The sequence below is a fragment of the Rhinatrema bivittatum genome, chromosome 11 (assembly GCF_901001135.1).
Source record: "Rhinatrema bivittatum chromosome 11, aRhiBiv1.1, whole genome shotgun sequence".
Classification (NCBI taxonomy): Eukaryota; Metazoa; Chordata; class Amphibia; order Gymnophiona; family Rhinatrematidae; genus Rhinatrema; species Rhinatrema bivittatum.
Window position 1 is genome coordinate 18,302,071 of NC_042625.1, and position 17,910 is coordinate 18,319,980.

Consider the following 17,910-nt stretch of genomic DNA (forward strand, 5'->3'; position numbering starts at 1 on the left):
ATGTTTTCAGCATATAAAGAGTTATGAGCACAAAAAATGTTTTCAATGCAGAAAGCAGTTTTTGGGCACATGAATCATACTTTATGCCAGCAAAACATGCTTTTTGTGCACAAAGCATGTTATCTGAGAATAAAGTACAGATCCCAGCACTGGAAGTCTAGCTTCCACCCATAACTAACTTTACCCCTGGAAATGTTACTCCAGCTCAGATTTCCAGCTAATGTCATCATTCGCGAGGGTGCTACCTGAACATTGTTGTCTGCACATTTTTTGTGTGTAAAGTCCTTGCTGCATCAAGCAGTAACGTTTGCACACAAAAATGTGCCTACAGAAAGTTAAATTGTGCGCTCTGCCGAATTCACCTTATTGTATTGTCCTGTTAGTTTAACGACATAGTACCTAGTCATCTTAAATTAGTAACAGGCAAGGGATTGAGAACTAATGAGATTTATTAGCCAATCATGGCTGAAGTTTAGAATAAAAAGAGATGTCTTTATTTCAGACAAGGAGAGAGAGAGAGAGAGAGCGGGAGAGCTCTGAGGTGAGACATTATCTGCACCCTCCTTTTGGCTGCTGAGAACAAAAGGGAAAACTAAAAACGATATTTTCTTTGTGCAGGAAGGTTTTTAGTGAGCTTAACTTTGGAAGTTCTTGACAGGGAGAGTGAAGGAAATTAATTTTTAGATAACGTTTGATCTTACTTAATTTTCATTTAGTAAAACCGTAGAAGGATGGGGGCTTATATTTTATTAATAGGGAAACTAAATTCTAAGAAATAATTGAAAGAACTGTCACAATATTCAGAGTAGAGAGGGATTTGATTTTTTTTTTTTTTGGCTGAGTAGGCTCTAGCTTGTCATCCAAAAGCTGCTCTAGCTCGTCATCCAAAAGCTGCAAAGAAATTGCTAGAAAGTATTCAGCAAATATACGAGGCTGAAATAAGAAATCACATACTAATTTCTGGCCCAAATTTCTCTGGAGGCTTAAGGGGCATCATTTTTTTATTTGATTAAACTGAGAATTGAAAGGGAACCAGTGGGTGCTGGGGGCTTATAATTTGTAAAAAGTTAACATTTCTATCTTTTCCCATGATGAGGATTTTTTCCTTTTACTATTTTTGTCCCCGTATGTGTAATCTAAGCGTAAAAGTGTTGTGGTGTTTCCATTATATGTAGTAGTCTCCTTTTCCTATCTCTGGGGGACCTTTTAGCTGTATCTGCACATTTTTTTTTTTTATGGCCACTTTCAAACTGCAGAGCTGGGAGGTAGGGTTATTGATGTCAACCCACCCTGTGGAGAGATCAAAAGCAAATTGATTGGTTGTCATAAAACCAGTGCCACCGTTGTTTAGCCGAGCCATTGTGATCAGGGGGGGGGGGCCGTCAGTTCTTGCCGCCTTGTAGAGCCCTCGGGGATGCGGTGTTCACATTGAAGGGGTCATTTTCACAAGCATTCATGCATATATAATGCATGTTTATGCATGTAAATGGGCTTTATGAAAATTATCCTGGGGGGGGGGGGTTCACATAAAACTATTTGTGGAAGCGGGTTGGCACAAATGTTTATGCATACTAACAGAGGAATTTCTGGGGTGAAATCGTTTACGGGCATACTTGTAATTTTTTAAAGTGGAAGAGTAACTGTTCCCATGGACATGTACACCTGCTTTCTAGCAGGTATAACTGCATGGGCCTATGGCATGCTAAGGTACATGCAGGCCCGCTAATTTTCAAAGCAGACGTACACATGCATGTTAGTACTTATTCCACATTCGGTTTTGAAAGGCTTACGAGTTCTGGAATGATGCTAGAACCATTTTCACAGAAGAAATAAGGTTACCATTACTTACGCCAGTGCATTGCATCAAAATAGGGGATAAAATTAAGCTTAAGTGCTCTTGAAAATCTTATCTTTAGAAGGAAGATTCCTAATACTATAACTTATCCAATTAATGAACTTTCAGGAATATAATGTACAGATGATTAGAAATGGGCTTACCTTGTTCGAATCTGAACTTATCTTCTCCTTGATCTCTTCCAAGATTTTCTCCTCAGCGTGATGCTCTTCTGTACTGTTCTCTACTGCCTCTTTATTTTCAGGATTTGTCCTTTTTATTTCAGTTGTCTCTTTCATTGTTGCTTCACTACTACAGAGCTCACCACATCCTTTACTGTTCGGTTCAGTGTTCTGCCCTTCAGTGGACTGTGTGTCTATGCTAGGCTTGTCTTCATCTTTGAGTTCTTCCATAATTACCTGCTGAGTAGGTGAGACTGGAAGTACAGGAAGAAGTGGAGGTGGAGACTTGCAGGTCACAGAGTCAGCTTTTTTTGTTTCTTTGACTTCAATGTCCAGTGTTGACTTAGATACTGGTTTGATTTGTTTGTTTGTGGTGCACCTAACTATCTTCAAGGTTAGAGGTTTGGTTTTAATTTCTTGTGATTCTTGTCCCTGGTGTTTCTCTCCATTTAGGCCATTCACCAATAGTTGAGGTTTACTGTCCATATCGTCTAGTCCAAGGAAGTTCTCATCTTTTAATAAAAATTGTTTGAATAGGCTGTCATTGAGTTTTCCTGGAGACTAAAAAATTGAAAGAAAAATTACTCTAATGGTTGCCATGTAGGGAATGAACAAGATGGTCAAAGAAGTAAGATACCTGGAGCAGGCCTACTAAGAGTTTATGCTATGCAAGTCCATCCTTTAATTCTGCTATTGAATTTCAGGTCAGGTCTGAATTAGCCTTGTTTTAATGATGATTAACCTATTCTAAGAAGTGATTGACTCAATTGTATGGTATAGGATTATCTGCTAATTCTATGCACACTATTTTTAAGAGAATGGAACAAATCTAGATTTCCAGAAAAGAAATATCAGTACCAAAACTCAACCCACCAACATTGATTATCTGGCTATTCATTTTATCCATTCAATACTTTAAAAAATATATATATTTTTTTATTTTAGTCTCATAGAAACTGAAAAACAATGAATCTTCTAATTGTGACTTGATGTGTATGAACAATTTAAGGCCTGGATTTATCAAAATGCACTAAATATTGCATGCAATAGGAAAAGGGGTGTGTTTTATGGTAATAGGCAGTTTATTGCAATTTGCGCTAATACCTATGCGAAGCACTATCTTCGATAACGTTTTTGCACTTTGCAATAAGTGCCAGAATTGTTGTATTTCCTATATACAATCACTGGGGGGACCATGTTTAGTAGTTTTAGGGGGGGGGGGGGGGGGGGGGGAGAGAGAGCGAGACTAGCCATAATAGCATCAAATGATTTCAACTTCAACCTTCTGCATTTGTAAACATTTATATAGTCAGAATCACATTTTTTAAAAATTGAACAATAATTTTAATTATTTTTTGCTCAGCACTGTAAATGTATTCTTAATGTATGAATTGGATGGAATTCAGTGCTTTCTTATTGGCCATGAGGATTTCCTAGCTATGGGTATACATTTTCACAACCATGCTACTGCTAGGAGATTTTAATCTCCAGATGTTGATTAGGCCATCCCAACTGCAGTATCTTCTAGAAGCAGGGAGTTCCTGGATTCTCTGCAAGGAGAACTAGGGATGTGAATCGTTTTCCATATCGTCTTAACGATAGAAATCGTGTGGCAGGGCAAGAAAATCGTCTTAGGCACGATTTTTTAGTTAAAAAATCGTTAAAAATCGTTTTTTCCGATTAGTGCGCACTAACGGGAGTTAGTGCGCACTAACTGGGAGTTAGTGCGCACTAACTGAAAATGATACAATTTGACACTTTTCAGGTCAGTTAAGGTCAGTTTAGGAATGAATATGTATTCCTATTGGCTGCCCTCTTATTTATTCATGTTACCAAGTTTCCTACTGACAGTATATGGGGGATGGGAAATGGAAACAGTTGGTAGCTTGACAAAACAAGTAATGTGATCAGTCAATGTGACTAGAACTTGTGCCCTAACCCTGATACCAGGGGTATTGTGATCTTCCTGCACACAGTGCCCTATCCCTATTAATACCAGGAGTGTTGTGATCTTCCTGCACACAGTGCCCTATCCCTAATACCAGGGGTGTTATGATCTTCCTGCACACAGTGCCCTATTCCTGATACTGGGGGTGTTGTGATCTTCCTGCACACAGTGCCCTATTCCTGATACCGGGGGTGTTGTGATCTTCTTGCACACATCCCGATATCAGGGATAGGGCACTGCATGCAGGAAGATCACAACACTCCTGGTATTAATAGGGATAGGGCACTGCATGCAGGAAGATCACAACACTCCTGGTATTAATAGGGATAGGGCACTGCATGCAGGAAGATCACAACACCCCTGGTATCAGGGATAGGGCACTGTGTGCAGGAAGATCACAATACCCCGGAGGAGTGAGGGTCAGGCAGCTCCCCCCTGTCTGTGAAGCCAGCCTCTCACTAGTAATGCAGGGAGGGAGCTGTCTCAGACTTCACCATCCTCCCCCCCCCCCCCTTACCCACACACCATTCACTAGCTGGGACATGGGGGAAGTCAGGAGTGAGGGTCAGGCAGCTCCCCCCTGTCTGTGAAGCCAGCCTCTCACTAGTAATGCAGGGAGGGAGCTGTCTCAGACTTCACCATCCACCCCCCCCCCCTCACCCACACACCATTCACTAGCTGGGACATGGGGGAAGTCAGGAGTGAGGGACAGGCAGCTCCCCCCTGTCTGTGAAGCCAGCCTCTCACTAGTAATGCAGGGAGGGAGCTGTCTCAGACTTCACCATCCTCCCCCCCCCCCCCTCACCCACACACCATTCACTAGCTGGGACATGGGGGAAGTCAGGAGTGAGGGTCAGGCAGCTCCCCCCTGTCTGTGAAGCCAGCCTCTCACTAGTAATGCAGGGAGGGAGCTGTCTCAGACTTCACCATCCTCCCCCCCCCCCCCTCACCCACACACCATTCACTAGCTGGGACATGGGGGAAGTCAGGAGTGAGGGACAGGCAGCTCCCCCCTGTCTGTGAAGCCAGCCTCTCACTAGTAATGCAGGGAGGGAGCTGTCTCAGACTTCACCATCCTCCCCCCCCCCCCTCACCCACACACCATTCACTAGCTGGGACATGGGGGAAGTCAGGAGTGAGGGTCAGGCAGCTCCCCCCTGTCTGTGAAGCCAGCCTCTCACTAGTAATGCAGGGAGGGAGCTGTCTCAGACTTCACCATCCTCCCCCCCCCCCTCACCCACACACCATTCACTAGCTGGGACATGGGGGAAGTCAGGAGTGAGGGTCAGGCAGCTCCCCCCTGTCTGCGAAGCCAGCCTCTCACTAGTAATGCAGGGAGGGAGCTGTCTCAGACTTCACCATCCTCCCCCCCCCCCTCTCACCCACACACCATTCACTAGCTGGGACATGGGGGAAGTCAGGAGTGAGGGTCAGGCAGCTCCCCCCTGTCTGTGAAGCCAGCCTCTCACTAGTAATGCAGGGAGGGAGCTGTCTCAGACTTCACCATCCACCCCCCCCCCCCCCCTCACCCACACACCATTCACTAGCTGGGACATGGGGGAAGTCAGGAGTGAGGGACAGGCAGCTCCCCCCTGTCTGTGAAGCCAGCCTCTCACTAGTAATGCAGGGAGGGAGCTGTCTCAGACTTCACCATCCTCCCCCCCCCCCCCTCACCCACACACCATTCACTAGCTGGGACATGGGGGAAGTCAGGAGTGAGGGTCAGGCAGCTCCCCCCTGTCTGTGAAGCCAGCCTCTCACTAGTAATGCAGGGAGGGAGCTGTCTCAGACTTCACCATCCTCCCCCCCCCCCCTCACCCACACACCATTCACTAGCTGGGACATGGGGGAAGTCAGGAGTGAGGGTCAGGCAGCTCCCCCCTGTCTGCGAAGCCAGCCTCTCACTAGTAATGCAGGGAGGGAGCTGTCTCAGACTTCACCATCCTCCCCCCCCCCCCCTCACCCACACACCATTCACTAGCTGGGACATGGGGGAAGTCAGGAGTGAGGGTCAGGCAGCTCCCCCCTGTCTGTGAAGCCAGCCTCTCACTAGTAATGCAGGGAGGGAGCTGTCTCAGACTTCACCATCCTCCCCCCCCCCTCACCCACACACCATTCACTAGCTGGGACATGGGGGAAGTCAGGAGTGAGGGTCAGGCAGCTCCCCCCTGTCTGTGAAGCCAGCCTCTCACTAGTAATGCAGGGAGGGAGCTGTCTCAGACTTCACCATCCTCCCCCCCCCCCCCTCACCCACACACCATTCACTAGCTGGGACATGGGGGAAGTCAGGAGTGAGGGTCAGGCAGCTCCCCCCTGTCTGTGAAGCCAGCCTCTCACTAGTAATGCAGGGAGGGAGCTGTCTCAGACTTCACCATCCTCCCCCCCCCCCCTCACCCACACACCATTCACTAGCTGGGACATGGGGGAAGTCAGGAGTGAGGGTCAGGCAGCTCCCCCCTGTCTGTGAAGCCAGCCTCTCACTAGTAATGCAGGGAGGGAGCTGTCTCAGACTTCACCATCCTCCCCCCCCCCCTCACCCACACACCATTCACTAGCTGGGACATGGGGGAAGTCAGGAGTGAGGGTCAGGCAGCTCCCCCCTGTCTGTGAAGCCAGCCTCTCACTAGTAATGCAGGGAGGGAGCTGTCTCAGACTTCACCATCCTCCCCCCCCCCCCTCACCCACACACCATTCACTAGCTGGGACATGGGGGAAGTCAGGAGTGAGGGTCAGGCAGCTCCCCCCTGTCTGTGAAGCCAGCCTCTCACTAGTAATGCAGGGAGGGAGCTGTCTCAGACTGGTATCAGGGTTAGGGCACTGTGTGCAGGAAGATCACAACACTCCTGGTATTAATAGGGATAGGGCACTGTAAGAGATGACTGTAGTAGATTGAATAAAGATCTGATGTTTCTGCTCTTCTCACACCAAACAAAAACAACACACAAGCAGAGAAGCCCTTCTTACAAAGCTGAGCTAGTGAGTTAAGTAGGAGGAAAAGTAAACATACTTGTGCCAGTGTGGCTACTTAAAAAATACACTTACCAACAATCAATTACATATATTTGAACTGTGTACAGTTCCAGCCAGGACCACCTTTCTAAAATGCACAGTGATTGGCAAATTCAACATGCACTAGCATTTCAGGTGCCTGCTAACAAAAATAATAAACAAACAAGTTCTAGTCACGTGAGTGCTGATCATTACATTACTTTTTTTGTCAAGCTTCCAACTGTTTCCATTTCACATCCCCCCAACCATATTGGTAACATCAATAGATAAGAGCACAGCCAGCCAATAGGAATACATACATACATATTCATTCCTAAGTGACCTTTACTGACCTGGGAAGTGTGAACACTTTGTTTCATTTTCTGTTGGTGTTCGTTAGTTTCCAGTTCCATTTCCCATCCCCCCAACCATCACCTCAGTGGTAACCTTGGTAATATCAATAGATAAGAGGGCAGCCAGCCAATAGGAACACATATTCATTCCTAACTGACCTTCAGTGACCTGGAAAGTGTTTATTTGTATCATTTTCAGTTAGTGCGCACTAAATCGAGTTAGTGCGCACTAACGGGGAGTTAGTGCACACTAACTCGAGTTAGTGCGCACTAACACGATTTAACGATTTTTAACGATAAATCGTTAGAATTTCTATTGTATCGTGTTCTATAACGATGTAAGACGATATAAACATTATCGGACGATAATTTTAATCGTTGAAAAACGATTCACATCCCTAAGGAGAACTGTTCTGTCACCTGGTAATGGAACCCGTACAGGAAGGGGTGTTACTGTACCTGGTGCTTACCAACAGAGACAGTATTTCTGATGTAGTGGATGATCATCTGGGACCAATGACTGCTGGATGATGTGGTTCAATATTAGGATGCAAGAGATGAAGGTTCCTTCTAAGGCGAGGGTTCTAGATATCAGGAAAATTAACTTTCTCAAAATGGGGGAGTACCTCAAGGAGTCATTAGCTGGGATGGGAAAATCTAGGGGAAGGAGAAGGGAAGTGGGCAAAACTCAAAGGAGATATCCTAAGGGCAACTAATCTTTTTGTTAGGAATGTAAATAAAGGGAAGAGGAAAAAGAGACCTTTCTGGTTTTCTAAAGAAGTGGCAGAAAAGGTAAGGGAGAACAGGTTAGCATCCATAAACTGCAAGAGATCGCAGAAAGAGGAAGACATGAGACAATATGTGCAAAAATTAAGAGAAGCTGGGAAAGTAGTCACGAATGCGAAAATTCAATTATAAGAAAAAATAGCAAATACAGTCAAATGGAGGGAAAATACTTTTTTTTTAGATATGTTAGTGATAGAAGGAAGTGCAAAAGTGGCATTGTGAGACTCATAGATGAGGAATATGTAGAGGCTGATGAGGAAAAATCCAAATTGCTTAACAAATGTTTATGTTCAGAGTTCACTGTGGAAGTGAGGTAAACTTCAATCGATTTTCAGAACACTGTGTTCTTAAGGAGCTATCTATTTATTTATTTATTTATTTATTTAGTAACTTTTATATACCGACGAACGTTGGGAACATCTCGTCGGTTTACATATAACAGAACTGAGCAACAGGCTTTACAATTTTTGCGTAATTAGATAATTAAATAAGGAACATTCAGAGCATACAAATAACAGATTAGATTATATAAGTAAAATTATAAAAGTGTGATACATGAAAGAGGTTATCTAAACTTAAAGTAGATAAAGCGATTGGGGCCAGATGGTACTCAGATATCCTGGCAACTCCGCTGATCTCTTCAATGCTTCTTTAGAGTCTGAAGTAATTCTCGAGGACTGGAAATTGGCGGATGTGGTTCCTATCTATAAAAGTGGAAATAAGGAGTAGGTTGGGAACTACAAGTTAGTTAGTCTGACCTCTGTGATGAGCAAACTAATGGAATTGCTGCTAAAACAAAGGATAGTGCAATTTTTGGAATCCAATAGATTGCAAGGTCAAAGGCAGCATGGTTTTACCAGAGGTAAATCTTGTTATACAAATCTGATCAATTTCTTTGATATGGTGACCAGAGAGTTGTATCAAGGGAGAGCGCTAGATATAATGTACAGGGAATGGTAACGTTCACATTGGTGCGCGTGCTCACATTTGCATGCATAGGTCGGCCCGTGCCTAGGTACACGGACATCTTATAACATAAGCGAGCATATGCATGCATTTTATAAAATAGCCTAGCCACACCCACATATGCGCCAAATTTTAAGTGGGTGCACACGTGCATGCAAATCCCATTTCTACAACGTAAATCGGGGATTTTTAAAAGGGGCGCACATGGATGCCATTCCCTGTTTTACCAGTTCATCCTGAGTTCACGCAGTTAAGAAAGAGGTCCTCTAATTCCTCCCTTTGATAGCCTTCTCTCCCTCCAGTTAGCCCTACAGATCTGCCTTGTTTTCTTTAAATTTTAACTTACATGGCATCCCTATTAGAAGTAAAGTTACACGGCAGGGGTATACTGGGTTGTGTATTTCCACACACATCTTTGGTTCATGCTCCAAAATGCCCATGCCCTGTCTAGATCATGCCCATGGCCCACCCCTTTTTGAAAACTTTCAAGATGTGCACATTGCTGGAGATGATTTTTAAAATCCACTTGGCGCATGCAAACCATCTTCTTCACACATCCCCCAATTAATGTACACATCAGGCTTTTAAAATTCACCTCTTAAAATTCACAAGGCCTTTGACATGGTTCCGCATAGAAGACTTGTAAATAAATTGTGCACGCTTGGTATGGATCCTAGAGAGACTGATTGGGCTAAAAACTGGCTGAGTGGGAGGCAACAAAGGGAAGTGGTAAATGGAGTTTTCTCTGAAGAGGGGCTTGTTACTAGCTGTGTGCCTCAGGGACCGGTTCTATTCAACATTTTAGTGAACGACATAATGGAAGAGTTATTGGGAAAAGTTTGCTTTTTGCCAATGATACCAAAATCTGTAACAGGGTGGACAGACAGAAAAGAGTGGAAAACATGAGGAGGGATCTAGCGAAGCTCAAGGAATGGTCTAAGGTCTGACAGCTAAGATTTAATGCTAAAGAAAAAGAGAGTAATGCATTTAGGATGCAAAAACCCAATGGAAATGTACAGTATTGGAGGTGAAATACTTCTAAGAGCAGGATCTGGGGGTAATTTATCTGATCATCTTAACGTAGCCAAACAGGTGGATAAGGGACAGTAAAAGCCAGAAAGATGCTTGGCTGCTGGGGAGAGGAATGGTCAGCAGAAAGAGGGAGGTGATATTGCCCCTGTATAGGTCCCTGGTGAGACCTCACTTGGAACACTGTGTACAATTCTGGAGACCGCACCTTCAAAAGGATGGAAGTCCAGAGAATGGCTACTAAAATGGTCAGTGGTCTTTGTTCTAAAGCATTTGGGGATAGACTTAAAGATCTAAATGTATACCCTAGAGGAAAGGGGAGATAGGGGAGATATGATAGAGACATTCAAATATCTGAAAGGTTTCCATGCATAGGAGGTGAGCCTCTTCAACTGAAAGGAGGATCTAGAACAGGGGTGGGCAGTTCCGGTCCTCGAGGGCCACAAACCAGTCTGGTTTTCAGGATATCCCTAATGAATATGCATGAGAGAGATTTGCATGCACTCTGCCTCAGTTGTATGCAAATCTATGTCATGCATATTCATTAGGATATCCTAAAACCTCGACAGGTTTATGGCCCTCGAGGACTGGAATTGCCCACCCCTGATCTAGAATGAGGGGTCATGAGATGAGGTTGAAAGGAGGTAGACTCAGGAGTAATCTTAGGAAATATTTCTTTATAGAGAGGATGCTAGATGCGTGGAACAGTCTCCCAGTGGAGACAAAAATAATATATGAATTCAAGAAAGCATGGGATAAACACAAGGGATCTCTAAGGAAGTGATGAGAATTATCATGCTAAATTAATTGGATGGATGGTCAGACATGATGGGCCATACGGTCTTTTCTGCTATGTTTCAATGTAATTTGACTCATCTCCATCCTTCATCTTTAGATATCAGTAGTGAAATTAAAAAAAAAAAAGCTCTATTGGTCAAAGCACCAGTCATGAAAATGAAGACAAGTTCTATCACAAAACCTAACAGTCAACAACATAAGAGAAGAAACCAAAATTAATACATTTTAAAGATAATGAAAGTATCATTACAGTAACTTCCAAGTTAGCCAATGATACATCCCTACTTTGCATAGCAATCTACCCTAGCTATAACCTTGAGAAAATTTAGGAGTAGATTTTCCATGTTGCGCGTGTACATCCATGTGCGCGCGCTTCCTGGCAGGCACACATGGAAGCACCGATTTTCTACCATGCGTGCGACAGCGCACGCATGGTGGAAAATCCGTGGGCCACTCACACATGCTCGCAAGGGGGAGGATTCCTGCAATTTCCGCACGGTACCGCTTTCCCCAGTTCCCTCCCAGTCCACTCCAATTAAGTAGCGGACTGGGAGGGAACTTCCCTACCTCGCTACCTAACCTCCCCACCTTCTAAACCCTACCTTTTTCTTTTTATTGTTTCACTTCAGCTCCTAAGCTGAAGTAAGTTGGGCAGGCTGGCAGCTGGGTCTTCAGGATAGTGAACAATGGCACTGTCCTGGCCCACCCCCGCCGCTCCCAGAACACGCCCTTGGCCTGCCCTTCGAAGAAGCCTGGCACTTGTGCGCGTACTGGGCTTTATGCGCATGGCTGGGCCCTTTTGAAAATTGGCTCGGTGCGTGCAAGGCCCAGCCACACGTGTGAAACCCGGATTTTACACGCGCTGGGCATTTTAAAATCTGGGCTATTGTATCTCCAAACATTAACATAGATTTTTATTAAAAGTTTTTTAAAAGTTGTCTATGCACTTACACCCAAATTGTCAAAGTCCGATGCGCATAAAAACCGGGGGATACGTGCGTGGCTGGGCTGTGTGCGCACCGAGTGCATTTTTAAAACAGCCTAGCCACGCACGTATCTCCCGATACACGCAGAAGTGCCATGCTTGGTGAAAGGGGCATGCCAGGGGTGGGGTCTGGGCGGGGCGAGGTGGGGCCAACCGGGGCAGCGGCCATTAGGCCCTGTCCCAGGGAAGCGTGTGCCGGCAGTTGGCTGGCACACGGAACTTACTACTGCTCAAAGGAGCACGTAAGTTCAGAAACAAAAAAATTTAGAGGGGTGGATTTAGGGGTCAGGGAGGAGAGGGAAAAGGAAGGAAGGCTAGGTAGGGGGATAGGAAAGTTAATTGGAACAGACTGGGAGGGAACTGGGAAAGGCCTACTTGCGTTGCTGCGCCTATTTATTTATTTATTTATTTATTTATTAAATCCTCCCTATGAGCACATGAAACGCTACCTGCCGATATTAAAATCAGTCGCACATATGTGCGCAGGTATCGTATTTTATAACATGCGCGCGTCACTGCATGAATGTTATAAAATCAGCACGTCCATATGTGCGCATCGGGAACTGCGCGCACATGTCTTAAAATCAACACCTTAATTTTCTATCTGTTTGGCTGAGCCTAGTTTTTATCATCTCATGATAAGAACTAAAAGTCCATACACGGAATAGAGTAAAACCAAGACTGAATCTGCTGTCCTGAACGCACTGAGGTGGCTGGTCATCAGTTTTGTAATTCAGATACCTAAATAGCTTCTTGCTGTATTTTCTGTCCCTCATCCAAATATTGTTCTACTTCCACCGAACTTTCCAAAGATGCCTTCTTCCTTAAAGTGAAATACATTGCTGACTAAACTAAGAAGGCAGTGACATTTTGACCCATCCTACTAAATTACAAGGCTGTGTGTCAGGGCTCACTGAAGATGCAGGCAAGGCGGCATTTAACGTCCATGCCCCCAGGTGCAGAGCTAAATAGTATTTGTCGCTTGCAATCTACAATTACCACTCTCTAATTTTCGATGAGTCATGTCAAGAGAAAAGAACCTTGCAAGTGCAAAAGACATTGGCTGGGAATGTCAGCAGTGGTCATTTACATGAGTGGCTTCTCTATAGCTGTTTCATTCTGAGGGAGAAGAAGAAAATAAAGGAAGTGGAGAAGAGAGAGAAAAGATTAAATATGCTAAAGCAAAGAAGAGTTGTTCCACGTACTGTCCAGGTCACTAGGCACAGTCTAATCTATCCAGTCATGCTTTTCAGCTTTTATCTTACGGTCTTCTGGTATTTGCATACCAGCAGATCCTATTAACAAGGTTATTTCTTCCTACCCAATTTAAAAAAAATTGTAAATCACATGCTTCATGATGAGTTACACTGATGCCATATTTGGCTTTCATTCTGCTGCAATAGATATTATTTGCATGTTGTCATTTGGTGCTCCTTTTCAAGATTTGTCTAAAATAGCAAAGTTCTTCACTTTTTCCCAACTAAATTTGCACAGCAGGATCCGTTTAGGCTTGGGGTTTGTTTTTTGTTTGTTTTTTTGCCTGAAAGGACTGCTCTCTTGGGCTGTACAAACCCAGAATGCTCTGAGATCCAAAAATCAGAGTAGGCCAGCCTGTCCCTTGTGACTTGGAGATGTGCATTGCATTCACACCCGGTTAGGTAGCAGCAGAAAAGAGAAAATGTTGCAACATTGTCATCTTTGTAAGTTTCTCCCATGGTTGGAGAACAGGGCTGAAAAGGACCAAGGCAATTAAACCAAAACAAAAGCACAGACTGAGAAAACCTTAGCAAACGTTCAAACAGAAGATAAAGAAGACAAGCATTTAAAGTACAAGTTAATGAAAAAAGGAAACACTATGGAAAGGTAAGAGGAAGGATTAATAAAGGCTGATTATAAGAAAAATCATACAATTTAAAGGGGTGTGTTGCGGTATCTTAGAGAGATGATAGAAGGCTGTGGAAGAACACTACAGTTGCTGGTAGACCTACCTTCAAACCATCTGGCGCAGCATCTTGCTTAACCTAGCATAAGATGTAGTGAATGCTTTACTAAATATCAGGTTTTATAAATGTACAATATTCTGATCATGTTCTTCTAAAGAGCATTCTCAACTGGGGCATCTGAGGCCACCAGAATATCAGAGACGTAGTTTCCCAGTAGACTTTAATCTGACCTAAATGTTATATGCTAATTTCTCTACAACCAAAGCCCCCTGACATTTATGCTCAAGTGTTCCTGGATCTAGCTAAAAATAGTACATGAATCAAAGAGCAGGAAGCAATGTCAGATTTTAGAATAGCAGCTGAGTTTTGCTTTAAAATGACCCCCTCTATTCAAGCATCATCTCCCAGTGAAAGTATTTTTCTCATTTTCAGAGGCTGATCCTTTGTCTCTGGTTACAAAGGGCACAATTTTACTGTGAGATGACTGTAAGAGAAGCAATGCAGCCTAACAGATAAGAAAAAAACAGGAGTGTATGTATGTATCTCATTTAAAATTCACTGGCATACATTCAATTTCTAGGGAGGTGTGCTCCTGACTCATATAGCAACTCTGGCTGCCCTATTGCTGCACTGTTCTATTCTGTTAGTTTTGTACTCCATTTCAGTCAAAAAGACGGCAAAAAACAGTTTGCAATGGATCTAAAATTAAACAGTAAATACAAATACAATCTAACAATGAATAAATAACAGTCCATAGTAAAAATAAATAATTTTCATAAATAGCACAACTAAAATATCTTAATATATATTAATTTCTATTAGATCAAAACATAATCCAAAAATCCTCCCTTGCGTATCCCAACCATCCCCCCTCACGAAGGGTCTGGGACAGGCTAAGTGCCCCCGCTCCCCCCAATTAAAGATAAGGAAAACATATTGAACTATACTTTGCATCATAACTAGTTTGGCCACGAACAGTAAAATTATTTTTTTCCTGGTTTTCCTGCAGTCTTCCTCTGATAAAATCATATGAAATAAAATAATGCCCTTCCATGCTGGTGCAGCTCATGTCACTGGCCAATTTGTAAACAAAAACCAATGTCAGAGTACTACGGTAGAATTTCCGATTGTTTCCTTGGGTTTTGTTTTAGTGGCACATAAGAGAGATAGAAAGCTAAGAGCTAAGCCAGTTTTTGACAGGTGACAGCATATATGCCTACCATAGTACAAAAGTACATTTCTCCTCTAAAAGTAGAATGCAGCCAAGGCCTATTACTGTCCGCCACCATGTAAGAATGAGATGCTATCTTTCTATTTTCTTCCAAAAAGAAACTCCCCAAGGCAAGCTGAAAATCAAATACATATTGATCTCTTTTAAAATGTCAGCCCCCTTAATCAAGCAACTGTGTTGCTATTACAGTTTATTCTTCAATCTATTCCCTTTTTCTTTCTTACCAGGAATGTGCCAATTAAGTTTATTTAATAAAGTCTATCAAAAATGTACATCCAAAGGCAGTTTTGTTTGGGGGAACTCTGGTTAAAAAAACAAACAAACACTAGGGGGACTGTGTGTTTTCTGATTTAAAACTTGTCACAGGGCCCTCTCAGATTACAGCCTTGTAGTGTTCTATAGAGATGGGAACTGTATTTTATTATTATTTTTATACTTTTCTCAAAAATAATCTCCAGTTAGTATTTGCACTTGTTGCATGTATGTGTGTGTATGTATGTGTGTGTGTGTGTGTGTGTGTGTGTATATATATACACACACACACACACACACACACAATGATGACTGGCTGAATCACTATATAGTTCAAAATCTAGAATTTTAAAATGAGAATATGCATTTTACATTAAGTAATTAAATTGCTTATTACTATATTTACATTACCAACTTTTTGTAGATAATCATAGTAGAAGCCAGCAGATAAGGCCTCAGTTTGCCTGGCTGCTCATGCATACGCTCTTCTAGGTTACCTTATCACTAAGCCAGATTGCCTACCCTATCCTACCTGTTCCCAACCCATCAGCCTTGCAGTATAGTGGCTGGAGGAAGAGTCATCTCCAAGCTTGAACACTTACCTCTCCTTTTATCCTTCGCTGAGTAGTGCAGCCAAGTCTCCCATGCTAGGAGTCTTGCCATCTCCCTTCATATGCTATGTGCAAGTCAGCTTGGTCTCCTTCCCCCTTTGTTGGCACTCTTCTGTTCCATAACTAGTTCAACATCCAGACACGCCCCCCCCCCCCCCTTCCCAGTTATCTCTCTCTGTTTTTTATCTACCGTGCTGAAATGCATTTTCTCCCTTTTCTTGAAAACTTTTAAAACCATCATAATAATGAGCATTATCTGTCTGCTCGCTAATGATCAGCTGGGTTGAGCACTAAGGTAAAATCTCTTCAAACAAGTCATTCACGGCCTGTAACTGCACTACTGGTCCTATCTGCTATTTTGGTATTACAACAAGCCCTCATCATGTGAGAATAAATACTCTGATGGAAACTGGAAGGAGATGGCAATGAATTGATGATACTACCTATCCTCTGTTCTTAGGCACTCTTTATAAATCCCACTACTTGCCACAGTCAGACAAAGAATGTAGGACTAGATGAACCTTTTTGTTATGACCCAGCATTGCAGTTCTCATTACACAGAAAGATATAGGGAATATCAAATAAAGTAAAGTACTTACGATTGGTTCCTCTTTTGTCTGTTTTTCCTGGATTTTGGCTTCTTTTGATTCTTTTTCTGTCTCACGAACAAGTTGTTTAATGAAACCGCCAGATGCCACTGAGAAAACTGGAGGTGGAGAGGTAGGTTTTGGACACTTATCCTCTTCTCTAATCTATTTACATATAATAGAAAGCATCTTAGTGAATGTCAAGGCACACTGATTCAGCTATTTGATATCTCTTCTGATAGAAGTAGGTAAGCCTGGCTTATGCTCGGGGCTCCACATCTGCCTCTAGTCACCATTTATCAAAGGTAGAATCAAGAAAGAGCTGAAACACCACAGATATAGTGACTAAAGCCAAAATATTTGATTCAGGGGTCTACAAAACATCTTCCAGTATGTTTTGGGAAAGCTAGAGTGATAATATGGGACCAAGGGAATAATGTGAATTGGCCCTCTTCCAAGAAGACTGAATTTCCCCAATATGAATGGCTACTTTGGCATTTTTCAGCAGTTAAGAGGAAAGGCTGCCCAATGAGCATGTAAATAGTTTGAGCTAGTCCCTAGAGGTTTGCTGGAGTTCAGCTTGTTTTTGACTCTGAGCCCAAAGTAAACCCCTTCATTCAGCTCTAGGTCAGCAGGGAAGGGACAGCAATAACAATTAAGAATGTTCATGCTTTGCTTTACATTCGAGATATTAAGTTAATTATTTGATGCTTCATTTCACAAATATAAAACATTTTAAAACACAATGTATTGATAAATTGAGGGTGGCTGTTTCCATTTCCTGCCATCACAAACATGCAAACTGCTTTTGCAGGAGGTGATATCACAGTGCTTAGAGCTAGAGGAGTTACAGCTGGAGAGAGCAGTCATGACACGAACTGCTTTGGTGCAAAAATAGAAATTGAAATCATGATAATATCAGTGGCTGTGCTATGTGCACTGCCATGTGGAGAGACCCACGTCTGATTTCTGGGTCAGGCTTCTTCTTCTTCTCCCCAGGCTAGCTGGGGCTGGGGATAGGTGGAGAGCAGTGTTCACAGCCCCTGGCGGTAGGGAAGAGGGGATTCATAGTTGGTGTGCAATGGTGACATCTAGTGGCGGGATTTACAGCCCATAATTGTAGGCTTCCAATTAAGCACAATCAGTGCACTGACTGGACTAGAACAAGTTGGGAGAGGATATAAAATACTCCAATATTTGTGAATGAGTGTTCATAGTGCTAGTTCCCAGCCCTGGTTCCAGTTTGAGCTTTAAGCCCAAAAGAGCAGCAGTAAACTGCCAGGTCAAAAAACAAAAAAAAAAAAAAAAAAAGAAAATGGATAACTGGAGTTGCCTGCAGAGCAGGGTTATATTCTGCAGTAGGGGTGCACAGTGAACTTTTTGTTCTTTATTTTTTTCAAGTCCTTTTTTTTTTATT

General features: G+C 43.2%; 1 protein-coding gene across 1 annotated transcript in view; it reads right to left on the reverse strand.

The window, feature by feature from the left end:
• MYO18B (myosin XVIIIB) overlaps nt 1-17,910 on the reverse strand; it is an 815,563-nt gene that overhangs the window by 767,066 nt on the left and 30,587 nt on the right. Inside the window, exons 3-5 of the mRNA XM_029619020.1 lie at nt 16,506-16,658; nt 13,858-13,890; nt 1,999-2,577 (exon numbers count right to left, since the gene is read on the reverse strand). Coding sequence (XP_029474880.1) covers nt 1,999-2,577; nt 13,858-13,890; nt 16,506-16,658 — 765 coding nt within the window. The remainder of the gene's footprint in view (nt 1-1,998; nt 2,578-13,857; nt 13,891-16,505; nt 16,659-17,910) is intronic.